General features: G+C 45.0%; 1 protein-coding gene across 2 annotated transcripts in view; it reads right to left on the bottom strand.

Moving 5' to 3' along the window:
* Nucleotides 1-13,310, bottom strand: part of ANKRD52 (ankyrin repeat domain 52) — a 73,959-nt gene that overhangs the window by 48,800 nt on the left and 11,849 nt on the right. For both annotated transcript variants that reach the window (XM_083489916.1, XM_083489915.1), the window contains exons 3-5: nt 10,202-10,280; nt 8,168-8,238; nt 1,928-2,128 (exon numbers count right to left, since the gene is read on the bottom strand). In XM_083489916.1, coding sequence (XP_083346042.1) covers nt 1,928-2,128; nt 8,168-8,238; nt 10,202-10,280 — 351 coding nt within the window. The remainder of the gene's footprint in view (nt 1-1,927; nt 2,129-8,167; nt 8,239-10,201; nt 10,281-13,310) is intronic.

Below are 13,310 nucleotides of genomic sequence, written 5' to 3'. Positions count from 1 at the left end.
TCGACTGGGAGCCAGGTTTTATTTCTCAGCAAAGCTAGCTTTGGAAGGCAGATAAGCATGTAACTGCACCTCTGCCTGGCAATTAAGTAGGAAAGTGACACTATACACAATCTGAAGAAAGGGGCCAGCATTTTGAGCTTCCAAACAAAATGAAATTCTGGCACTTTTATAGCTGAGGTTACCCTTTCCATCATTCTGTATTGTCTCCCTTGTGGTTGGCATTTCTGGGGCAGGAGGATGTATCCAACATGAGGCACACTCAGAACAGATCTGCTGATATTAATGGACATAACGGAGGTATATTAAATGCAATGGGTCATCTGTGAGCAGGACTCATGTTAGATACAACCCCGCGTGCTGAACTTTTGTTCCTGTTTTGTTGTTGTGCAGGAAGGAAGGCTGAAATATATACCGTATTTTTCGCCCCATAGGACGCACCGGCCCATAGGGCGCACCTAGTTTTTTTTTGGGGGGGGGGGGAATCAAGGAACTTTTTTTTATTCCCCCTCCCCCCAAGCTAGAAGAGGGAGACGGAGCGCTCCGTCTCCCTCTTCTGCCTTCAGGGACAGCCTCCCTAGCCTCTGTGGGGCAGCGGCTTGCCCCGTTGTCCCCTGAGCTCGTGGGGCTGGCGGTGGGGAGAAGCTTGCTTCTCCCCACCGCCAGCCTCCAAACCAGGTCGGGGAATAGCGGCGCTCCGCCTCCCCGCTGTCCCCCGAGCTTGTGGGGCTGGCCGATATCTGCCCAAAGCCCGGGGTGCGCTCCGGAGCGTTACCCGTGCTTCGGGCTGCCGCCCGCAAGCCTTGCAAGCCCGGCAGGAACTCCTGCTGGGCTCGCAAGGCTTGCGGATAGCTTCCTGAAGCCTGGAGAGCGAGAGGGGTCGGTGCGCACCGACCCCTCTCGCTCTCCAGGCTTCAGCGAAAGCCTGCATTCGCCCCATAGGACGCACACACATTTCCCCTTCATTTTTGGAGGGGGAAAAGTGCATCCTATAGGGCGAAAAATACAGTAGTTCACTCTTCTGTGCGCTTCCTCTGTGTTTGAAATACTGGTGGCGGGAGAAGAGGAACCACATTTTCTGAGAATCTTCTTTAAAGCTATAAGGACTAGAAACTTGTTTCTCTTCAGAAAGCGAAAGCACAGCCAGCAGGGTCCCTGTGACAACTGCTAGATTCTACATTATAGGCCATATGACAGGCTCCGGAGCGCAAATGCAGATATGCAACACCTTGAACATATTGCCCAAAGAGTTCCTGTCATCGTTCAGGGAGTCTGTAGGAGGAGCAAAGGATCTCTTTATAGGACCCTAAAAGTCAGAATTACAAACATATGTATCAACACCACTGCATCTGCTTCTGTGACTTGGTTGCATCTGCTCTTACATTGGTTTTTCAGGTGCTTTATTGTTTTTCAGGTGCTTCTGACGGTTTTTAAACATTTTTATTTTCTTCTTAATTGTATTCTTTTAATCAAAGAAGTCTTTGCCAACCTGGGCTTCTTTGGAAGGAAGTCAATAGATTAAATAAATATCAGGGGGAAGCAGGTTTTAGGAAGGGCCAACAACGTGCACAAGCGGCAGAGGGGAGCTGAACTTGCTCCCTACCTGTTGCTTGTCTGCTGCAACCCAACCCTGACAGCCTGCTCTTTTTGCCTGAAGGCAAATCTCTCCTCCAAGAAACAAGTTTGAAACCGTGGGAGGAAAGAAGTGGGTTGCAAAGGGCGGGGTCGCAGCAGAAAAGTGTCAAGCGGAAAGGTGTTTCCTCACAACAACAGCAGCTCCTTGAGTTTCACAGCGTGAGTTTTCCACGCAGTGTTGTTCTGTCTTAAGCCCCAAATGCTTTTCGGACTAGGACCCTCCCCCCATTTCACTACTTATCCAACAGAGCTGGAATGCACAGAAAACCCTCCATGAAAAGAAGCGCACCCTTACCTCAATGTGCCCACTGTGTACAGCATGGTGCAGTGCTGTCCGGCCGGTGCGGTCTGCCACATTAACACTACTTAGCAGGGCGATGATGGCCTCAGCACACTTGGTGGCTCTGTTGGCAGCGGCAACGTGCAGTGGTGTTTGCCAATACTTGTCGCGAGCGTTGACGTCCGCAGAGTGCTTTAGGAGGAGGTTAAGTGCCTTCTGCCAGGGACAGAACACAGACAGAAAGGTCTTTTTTAAAAGACTGCTTGAGAAAAGGCAAAGAATCGCTAGAGGAATACAGTGGTTCCTCGGGTTACATACAATTCAGGTTACATACGCTTCAGGTTACAGACTCCGCTAACCCAGAAATAGTACCTCGGGTTAAGAACTTTACTTCAGGATGAGAACAGATTTTTTTATATATATAATGATATTTATTGAAAAAAGAATTTTTAAAATTACAAAGAAAAAAAAGACAAAATTACAGAGAAAAAAGACAAAAACAGAAAAAACCGGAAAAAACCATCATTTTCAAATTCTCCACTTTCATTACCTTCTTTCCATGACCTCCTCCTCCTCCCATCTCTTGTATCTTGATTAATAATTGTCACAGCAAATCCTTTCCATAATTCATAATATTCTGTCATTACATTACCTTGCTCTATTTTCATCTTATCTTATAAAAAACCTTAAAACTTAAATCTTATTTTTACCAGCTTCTCATAACCATTGCCTTTTTACCTAATTCTTTAAACATTCTTACAAGAGCCAAGTAATTTCATTTCAACATTTTTGCAACATTCATAAAACATTTCTGATGATAAAAAAAGAGAATAAAAACAATCCAATCTTCTTCCAGCATCCCTTCCCCCCGGTCCCGGGATTGTCAGTCCTTTTTATCCCAATAGTCTGGCACATTAACCTGGTGATCTTATATCCGAGGCCTTCAAATCTCTTCCATGTCCCTTCCGCAAGGATGAGAACACAAATTGTGCTCTGGCGGCGCGGCAGCAGCAGGAGGCCCCATTAGCTAAAGTGGTGCTTCAGGTTAAGTACAGTTCCAGGTTAAGAACAGACCTCCGGAACGAATTAAGTTCTTAACCCGAGGTACCCAAGGAACAAGCTGCATGGCAGAACTGGAATTTTAAAACAAAGCTAACCTAAAACACTGCAGAATCTGCTGCTGGGATATATCAAAAGGACCAAGAGCATTCTTGCATGAGGCACTACAAGTTGCAGTGATCTAGCAGAGCTAAGTGGGCACACAATGAGGAACGCTGACGGCTGAAAGAGGAGCCAACACTGTAAGGCACAACTCAATATATCCCTCATCCTATTACCAATTCCTTCTCTCCTTCATCTTCTTAACCCTGCGAGGCTCAAAAAGCCCCAAACCAGGGTAGAACATCTGGGAAGTTAAGAAATCAGGTCTTGGTGTCCATTATTGGCTGGTCTGCTGATGGCAAAGAGTTTTAAGTATTACAGGCACCTGCTATATGCAGAATATTAAATAAAGCACCTGAATCGATGCAACAACTAAAAAGGCAATAATGTGAAACCGTCTCCTTTTGCCCCAATCCCCAAGGTGCCAAGAATGTTCGGATTCATACTTTCAGTGTGTCAAGCCTTCGAGCTCAAATGAGATTTGTCTGAATTCTAAGGAAGTCTTCTCTCTAAAAGCAGCTTACTGTCAGGTCAAAGCTTCAAGATCTAGACAGCTAGGGTGAGAGTGTTAGAGACTACCAGAGAAGAGGGTGGGGAGGCAGCAGCAAGGGTTCATGTGAGCCTCAGGTGGGGGCAGGAGATGAGAACCCAGCCAAGAAGGGCTTTCGATCCAAGGCCTCACAAACACAGCAGCTGGCTTGGTTTCAATAATATGCCCACGCTGCCTGGTATAGGATTACAGCCAGCAAAGTAACTGTGCAAGCAGAAGGACATCCGCTCATGCAATGCGACTTCTGCCACATCAGCTCTGGGTTTTCCTCTAGCTCTCCAGAGCAGATTTGGGGGGCGTCAGGAAGAGTAAGATGGGGTTGCACTCCCCTGGAAGGAGCAGGTTTGTAGCTTGGGGGTAATCCCTGGATCCAACATTGTCACTTGAGGCTCAAATGACCTTGAGGACTTGGGGGGCGCCTGTTTTCAGCTACACCCCCTTTTGGAAAGTGAGGACTTGCTCCTAGTACTCCATGCTCTGGGGGCTGTGGAATTCCCTCCCCACAGAGATGCATCTGCTACCTTCACTATACAGCTTTCAGCAAATGTTGAAGATCACCTGTTTACACCTGAGACCTGTGTTTTTAAGACCCACCCTGTTTTTAATACAGTGGTACCTTGGCGCTCGAACAGCTTAGTTGTCGAACAAATCGGCTCTTGAACGCTGCAAACTCGGAAATAAGTGTTTTGGTTTGCAAATGTTTTTAGGAAGCCAAATGTCTGACGCGGCTTCTGCTTGGGTGTAGGAAGCTCCTGCAGCCAATCGGAAGCCTTTGTTTTCGAACGGTTTTGGGAGTTGAACGGACTCCCGGAACGGATTAAGTCTGAGAACCAAGGTACCACTGTACAGAATTTTAAATCCTGGGACCTGCTAGGGAATGATGAACAATAAATGTAATACAGTGGTACCTTGGGTTAAGTACTTAATTCGTTCCGGAGGTCCGTACTTAACCTGAAACTGTTCTTAACCTGAAGCACCACTTTAGCTAATGGGGCCTCCTGTTGCTGCCGCGCCGCCGGAACACAATTTCTGTTCTCATCCTGAAGTAAAGTTCTTAACCTGAAGCACTATTTCTGGGTTAGCGGAGTCTGTATGTATGTAACCTGAAGTGTATATAACCCGAGGTACCACTGTACCTGTACAGTTGTACCTCGGGTTACATATGCTCCAGGTTACATACGCTTCAGGTTACAGACTCCACTAACCCAGAAATATTACCTCGGATTAAGAACTTTGCTTCAGGATGAGAACAGAAATCGTGCTCTGGCGGCACGGCGGCAGCGGGAGGCCCCATTAGCTAAAGTGGTGCTTCAGGTTAAGAACAGTTTCAGGTTAAGTGCGGACCTCCGGAATGAATTAAGTACTTAACCCGAGGTACCACTGTAGTAGCAATGATACTACTACTGTACAAGCATGTCATTTTGCTCACATAATGACTTTGTCGGATTCAACCCATACAGTTTGCTGAAGCCACCATAGGATTCCTAGTTCTCTCTCTGGTGACTTCTAGAGTGATCCTGCCGCTAAGTAACTGTGATCCTGTAGCTAACAAATGCTCTTTGGTGGCCCGCGAGGTGTAAGAAGCTTGGCAGGAGGCAAAAGAAGCCCAGGGGCCTACATTTTTCCTCATTTGCGTAAGGAAATATACCAGTCTCTCCTCACTGCCTTACAAACTCAGGAGTAGGAACCACCCACCCTGCCCCTGGAAGTCAAGCATCAATGAAAATGCTGACGCTTTTCTGAAGCAAAGAGGTGAATTAATTGAGCCAGCTTAAGTGGTGCTTCTCGGCTGCTGGAAATGGCCTGAAGCTGTGAGGTCAGCAGGAAAAGGCAATTACACAAGTTAACAGACTCTGCTGAGGAACAGCGGAAGCTTTTCCAGGAGGACAGTCTCTTGGGAGCCCAGTCTTTGTGCAATTAAGGGCATAAAACTTACTCCACAATCATCTGTACAAAAAAAAAAAAGCGACTTTCTGCTTTTACAGAGAAATATAGCAACACATTACAACAGCACCCTTAGGATGAAAAGCTGCTCTATTATCAAGTTATAGATGTTATCCTACTCACGGCAATGCAAACCTCTCTACCTCTCAATTAATGTAGCAGCGTTTAAGATAATACATCAGTCAGGAAAGGGGTGGCATTTTCTACAATGCCGTGTCAAGAACAGACTGTGATAATAATATCAAATATATAAAAGAATGGATGGGTTACGGTATTTTTCGTATACAGTGGTACCTCGGGTTACATACGCTTCAGGTTACACACGCCGCTAACCCAGAAATAGTGCTTCAGGTTAAGAACTTTGCTTCAGGATAAGAACAGAAATCGGGCTCCGGCGGTGCGGCGGCAGCAGGAGGCCCCATTAGCTAAAGTGGTGCTTCGGGTTAAGAACAGTTTCAGGTTAAGAACGGACCTCCGGAACGAATTAAGTACTTAACATGAGGTACCACTGTATTTGCATATATATATATATATATATCTACTGTATATATTCCTACACATTTTTTTGCCTTTTTATTTTTCCTTGTATCAGTTTATTTCTTTATAATTGAAACCTTTTCAATAAAATATTAATACCAACATTTTATTTTATTTTTTTTAAAAAGAACAGTCTGAGAGAAAATTAAGGCAACTGTAGTTTACTGCACTATTTAGATCCCTGAGTGTGCATGTGTGTGTCTGTGGGCAAAAGGGAGCTTCCATGTCCATGCATTCTGCGCAAATCTCCATTCCTCATCCTGCTAAAAATGCTCACTGGAAGCAGCCTTGTCTCTGTGACACAGGGCCAGATTAGGTTCATAACGCATTCAGCTTGTGCGGAAATTGCAGATCTTGGCACTCTGGGATGCAGAATATTGATTTATGACTTTAAAGTAAACCAGTGAAGCCTTGCAAACAAGTGTACAAAAGTTACTAACCTTATTTTCTACACAGTCCCAAAAAGTTGGGAGTGGGGAGAGGAGGAGCTTTTACTGAGCTTTCCTGCCTGGTCACCTGATCCTTTCTCTGCACCAGGTGACAAGCCTAGACTAACTTGTCCAGTTATAGGGGACAGTTTAAATTTGTACAGCTCAGGCATATGGACAGGATCCATGGAAGGGTGAGGCCTACCTATGTGTGTGCCCCACGCTTGCCCTTCTTGGCTTATAATAGCTGCCAAGGGAACTGATCAAGCAAGGGCACTACAGTGGTACCTCTAGATACGAACGGGATCCGTTCTGGAGCCCCGTTCGCATCTAGAGGTAAACGTATCTAGCGACGGCACGTCTGCGCATGCGCGCGTCAGTTTTGCGCATGCACGTGACATCATTTTGAGCGTCTGCACATGCGCAAGTGGCGAAACCCGGAAGTAACACGCTCCGTTACTTCCGGGTTGCCGCGGAGCACAACTCGAACGCGCTCAACTTGAAGCAAATTTAACCCGAGGTATGACTGTAATGTCTTTTAAGAAGCTTCCTTGAACCTCATCATATTGGATAATTTCTCTTGCCTGTCCCCAGTACTCCATTTCTGGGCAAGACGCCGGAGTTTGTGAGTGGCATCACACTCCAGGTAGGCAAGTTGGATTATTTAGATCCATTTCAATCTTACTTCAAGTCTGATTATGGGACTGAGGCAGATTTAGTCACCTTAGTGGGCTATATACACCAGGAATTGGCAGAGGGGATATCTCTCTGTTGGTTCTGCAAGACCATCTAGGCAGCTTTCAATACCATCAACTCTCGTAATCATCTGACTGGGACAGGACTTGCAGGCTTCATTTTGTGGAGTTCCAGGGGTAGTTCTAGAAGGTGCTGCTGGGGGATTCCTGTTCGACCCCTTGGCCAATGTCCTAGTTCCATCTTGTACCCAGTTCTATTTAGCATCCACATTAAACCACTAATTTTTAGGGTTTGGTGTCACCAATGTACTAATGATACCCAACTCTCTCTCTCCCTTTTCCATCAAATTCCAGGGAAGCCGGTCCATGTTTTGAATTGGTAATAGACAAGAGTAAGGGTAACAAATTGAAGCTTAATTCAGACAAAATAGGCATTCAGTAGAAATGCTGACCATGGAATGGGGGTTATGGAACGTAACACACTATTCTGTAATTTCCCTCATTCCAGCAAACTTCAAGGACAGGTAACTCTGACTTCATACTCTTTTCAGGTACACAACTGATTTGTCCATCCATGTTAATTAAAGGGGAGGGGGAAGGTACTGGCTACAGCAATTGGAAATCTGAGGGACCCAAGATGTAGCAGGACCCCTCCTCACTTGAAACTTACACAGCTACATTAAGTCACAATAAGGCCCACAAAGATGAACTGCAAGGAAGGCAACAGGTCTTGCTCCACCTTTCACGATTAAGGTAATTCTTGTTTGCAGACATTCAAGATAGCTACTGGTTTTCATTGTGACCCAGGGTAAGCACTGGCATATAAAGGGGGAAATGAAGTTGCCGAAAGGGTGGCTGTAGGAGGGTCCTATGAGAAAGAGCATTTCCTTTGCCACTTTAACAGGATGAATGAAAACAGGTCAAAGGAACTAGTACCCACCTCATTGCGAGAAGCTGCAGCACGGTGTAACGGGGTTAGCCAAAGGGTGTCCTTTGCATTAACGTTAGCACCTGCCCAAGGTGGATAGGAGAGATAAAGCAAGATCATATACTGACGAAAAGCATCCCTTGTCCCTGCACCCAATATTAGAATCCATTTATCCCCTTAAAATGCAATCCTAACCATGTTTTACTCAGAAGTATTGCTGAATTCAATGGGGCTTGCTTCCTGGTAAGTGGAGCTAGGATTGTAGCCATTATCTCACCATGTATTTGCAGATATGGGTCTTACTTGTTTTGCAACAAAAATGGCAGCAGACGGATTAAGAGGAAGAGAACATTGGCACTGTATTCAGAAAATGCCCACCATTCAAAAAGCTAAGCTGCAAATAAGTTGTGCACGTATTGATTGTGCTATTGCTTAGACTGAAGAGCATGGTATTATCAATACCACACACATCTCAAGGTTAATGTTATGTTGGCCTCCTGAACTGTACAAAATCCAGTCTCACTTCCACTAACTTTAACTGTGCAACTGATAAAGGCAGTCCAGTTGTTTAAATGAAAAGAACCTCTGACTCACAGAACTTTCTCACAAGGACAGAGATGCAAAATTCTTCTTAACGAAAGATACCATGTTCAGAAGCCATGCTTAAACATGCTTGAAAAGGAAGAATAATTCGTTTGTACAAGTAGGATCACACAATTTAGTGTCCCAATCCTCATCGAAAGAGAAATATCTGAAAACCGGCAGCTTTCAAAAACTAACGCTTGTTTTAAAATTATATACCATCACTAGCCAACTTCTTCCATGACCATTAACTTGGAGACATTTAGCATATGCGTTGAGAACCATCTGTGCTGGCTTCACTGTCCAGAAAGCCAACTCTGCCCTGCAATCTACACAGGAAGAGTTACAGTGGATAGAGCTGTCTGTTTCAAAATAGCTTCACTGAATTCGAACGTTTCCATAAATCTTTGCTGCTGCAGAATCATGACTCCAATAATATTACTAGTAGCAATCTGCTAACTTTAGCACTTTTAATATGAAAGCACTTTACGATCCTCTCATTCATTCTTCTGACTGTTTAAATTGTAGATCATTATAATTCCTGCCTTAAAGGCCTGTTAACAGAGGATGAGCAATAGCAATTTGCCTGAAGCTGGAACTGAACATGGAATATACAGCTACCACCCCAGTTTAAAGTCAGTGTTCTCAACTGCAGGACTGCACAGGATCTATCAGTGTTACTCGATCCTCTCTGTGACTCTGCCCCCTGACAGTTTAGGCAGTGATATACCGTATTTTTCGCCCTATAGGACGCACTTTTTCCCCTCCAAAAATGAAGGGGAAATCTGGGTGCGTCCTATGGGGCGAATGCAGGCTTTTGCTGAAGCTTGGAGAGCGAGAGGGGTCGGTGCGCACCGACCCCTCTCGCTCTCCAGGCTTCAGGAACACATCCGCAGCCTAGGCAGCCCTACGGGAGGTCCGGCAGGGATGTCTAGGCTGCGGATAGCAGTCTGCCGCCCGGCGGGCGGGGCGCCCTGAAGCAGAGTGCCCCCCTCGCCAGGCAGACATCCGCAGCATGGGGAGCCTTGCCGGACTTCCCGGCAAGGCTCCCCACGCTGCGGATAGCAGCCTGCCGGCCCCGCAGGGGGGGCGCCCTGATGCAGAACGCCCCTCACGCGGGGCAGACATCGGCCAGCCCCATAAGCTCGGGGGACAGCAGGGAGGCGCAGCGCCGCCATCCCGCTGTTCCTCGACCTGGTTCTGTTTCCCCGATCTGCTTTTGGGGGGAAAATGAGGGGAAATTTTTTCCCCTTTATTTCCCCCCCCAAAAAACTAGGTGCGTCCTATGGGACGGAGCGTCTTATGGGGCGAAAAATACAGTATACAAGTCTGCACCAAACTGCCACCAGTTCCCTCAGGATAGAAAGAGAAGGTTTTCTTTTTCTATTCAGCAAATGCCCTGAAGCTGCTAGAGCTGACCTCCTTCACCTCTTATCAACCAAAACATACACCTTCACTTCTTACCTGATAGTATTAGGAGTTCAAGAATAGGGGCGTCTCCCAAGTATGCAGCTGCATGCAAAGGGGTTCGTCTCTCTTGGTCCTGGTTTGGGGAAACACAACAGAGATAAATGGAAGGTGTTAAAGTGGAATCTAAAAGCCATGAGTGGAATCCAACATAGCACCACGGCAATTGTTTCATCAGTGCAATGGTTTGTGCTTGTGCAACAGAACATTCGCCTCCTCCCCTTCCCCTGCTCCAGAGGGTTGAGGGAAACCCATAGAACAGATTCAAGGGAATATACGGAAGTCCCATTGTGCAATGGGACCAGCTACTAGAATAATGAGGGACGCAGGTGGTGCTGTGGGTTAAGCCACAGAGCCTAGGACTTGCCAATCAGAAGGTCGGCAGTTCGAATCCCTGTGACGGGGTGAGCTCCCGTTGTGTGGTCCCTGCTCCTGCCAACCTAGCAGTTCGAAAGCACGTCAAAGTGCAAGTAGATAAATAGGTACCACTCCGGCGGGAAGGTAAACGGCGTTTCTGTGCGCTGCTCTGGTTCGCCAGAAGCAGCTTAGTCATCCTGGCCACATGACCCAGAAGCTGTCTGCAGACAAACGCCGGTTCCCTTGGCCAATAAAGCGAGATAAGCGCCGCAGCCCCAGAGTCGGTCACGACTGGACCTAATGGTCAGGGGTCCCTTTACCTTTACTAGAATACTGTTCCATGCTGTTCCATGCCATCCAATCTTTTCAGTCTATAGACCAATTACCTTGATGTGCTGAAATATGTAGCAATATCTCTGAGCTTATCTATCCAGTGACAAATTGAAGCTTAAGACGTTATATAGGAAAAGTTGTGCAAAGACAAAGTAGCTGAAATTTTAAAACTGGTTGTTAACCCACGGCATTACCGACTGCAACCCTCAAAACGTGTCTGACACAAGCCATGAAAGTTTGCTTAAAGAGTGGATCACCTTCAGCCAGGAGCAACTGTACACCCTGTAAGAAGAAAATCCATATGCCTGTTCTGCCCCACTGCTTTTCCCCAGTAACAATGGAAGGTACACTGGCTGGTCTGCTGGATCTCACTAGCTGATCACAGTGACATGACCTATGTAGGATACTGATTCAAAAAGCCTGCACTGCATTCGAATTTGATTGACTATTCTTAACTGCTGCCAAAGTTAAATGAGCTTAGTAAACTCAGATATATTGTTGGAGGATTTATTCATCTAACTTTTGCTTTGGTTGCTTTTAATGAGTCTCACAGATAGCTTAACTACGATGATGATAATTTATACTCTGCTAATCTGAATGGGTTGTTCTAGCCACTCTGGGCAGCTTCCAACATAATAAAAGCATAGCAAAAAGATCAAACATTAAAAACGTACAACCACCAAATAATAATAATAATAATAATAATAATAATAATAATAATAATAATAATAATATGTTCTTGAACAGAGAGTTAGAGCCAATTAATGTAGTGCAGTGTTTTGTAATGTGCTTACCTAATATGCTCTAAATGTAAGAGACCTTAATTTAGCCTTTCAAAAACTTGACATTGACTTTGAAAGGATTATATGAATTTAAGACGCATTGACATGTCAATCATTGCCATCAAGGCTACACAAATTGGTAGATCCCAGAAAAAAATCCAGAAACTTCAAAAAGAAACATAACAAAAAAGCTCTCACACATAGCTTGAAATGGAAAAATGGAAATGAGAATAGAAATGGCATGTGAACTCCTCTTAAGGAGTATCTTCTCCTTCAGGATGACTAGCGAAATGCTTTTGAAAGCAGTGCTTTAAAATGATACAAAGCCAATTCACATTGCTGCATATATCTTAGACCTCAGACTCAAAGGCAGCAGTACATGGCTAGAGGGAATGTTGATGCAACCATCTTGCTAAACTTAAGCAGGTCTGGTTAATGCTAAGATGGGAGAATATCTGGAAACCTCATGTACACATTCAGTCCCATGATGGAAGGACGGTTGACTATAAATGAAATAAGTAAACAAATGTTAGTGATTATAGCAGCACCACTACAATTGATTGGATTACAGTGGTACCTCGGGTTAAGTACTTAATTCGTTCCGGAGGTCTGTTCTTAACCTGAAACTGTTCTTAACCTGAAGCACCACTTTAGCTAATGGGGCCTCCTGCTGCCGCCACGCCGCCCGATTTCTGTTCTCATCCTGAAGCAAAGTACTTAACCCGAGGTACTCTTTCTGGGTTAGTGGAGTCTGTAACCTGAAGCGTATGTAACCTGAGGTACCACTGTATTAAACAAACAATACACCTTAAGGCTTTTAAGCAATCTCAAATGCTGTGGTAAACAGAACAAGAAGGAATGCAATCAGAGTTGGATGACTGTCTCACTCCTGCAACATGGTAAGGCCTTTCTATAATGTAAGAGTAGAAAAAGAGGGAAACCCCAGGCAAATGGGGGGGGGCAGGGGGAGAGTAAAGGGGTAGAATAAACCATTTGATGTTCAAAAGTTTATAATCCAGTGCATTTCTGACCCATCAGGTCCTCCCTCGGAGAATTTCAAAATTTCAATCTATTTTTTTTAAAAAAAATATTATTTTAATAATAAAATATTCTACTTTCTTCTTTTAATAAAAGTTTAATCTATTCTTAGAAAATGTTCCTCACCCCCTGGGTTAGAGTATAGCAGCTGAGCTGAGCTGAGCTGAGCTGAGCTGAGCTGAGCACTAAAAGAGAGGCTGAAATTTCCAACAAACATCTTCAGGACACTTGGAAGAACGACTCCCTCAAAGACAAAGCAAGGTTGTTCTAGATGTAGACCTTGCTACTTCATTTGCTTCTAAACTTCATGCCCCAAACAATCAAATCCTAAGAGCAAGGCAAACAGCTCTGATAAGGCATAAAATCAAGGCTATCAAAAGGCCGGAAGCACCACTTAGATTCTGTATCAAATCAACTAGCAATTGGCCTTTGGTTTTGGTGCCAAGTGCTTGGCATTAACTGCTCAGAAGGATATCAGTGCTCTATGGCCAAATGATCAAATGTGTAAAGTGTTAAAAGGACACAGCCCCACACTTAAAAGTCGAAGCCAATTTGAAACATGGATTGTTGAGTCCTGAACTACTACTACTACTATT

This window comes from Podarcis liolepis, assembly GCF_965112155.1.
Source record: "Podarcis liolepis genome assembly, chromosome: 2".
In the NCBI taxonomy this organism is placed as follows: Eukaryota; Metazoa; Chordata; class Lepidosauria; order Squamata; family Lacertidae; genus Podarcis; species Podarcis liolepis.
The sequence above is the reverse complement of the archived record's forward strand: the minus strand, read 5'-3'. Positions and strand labels throughout refer to the sequence as shown.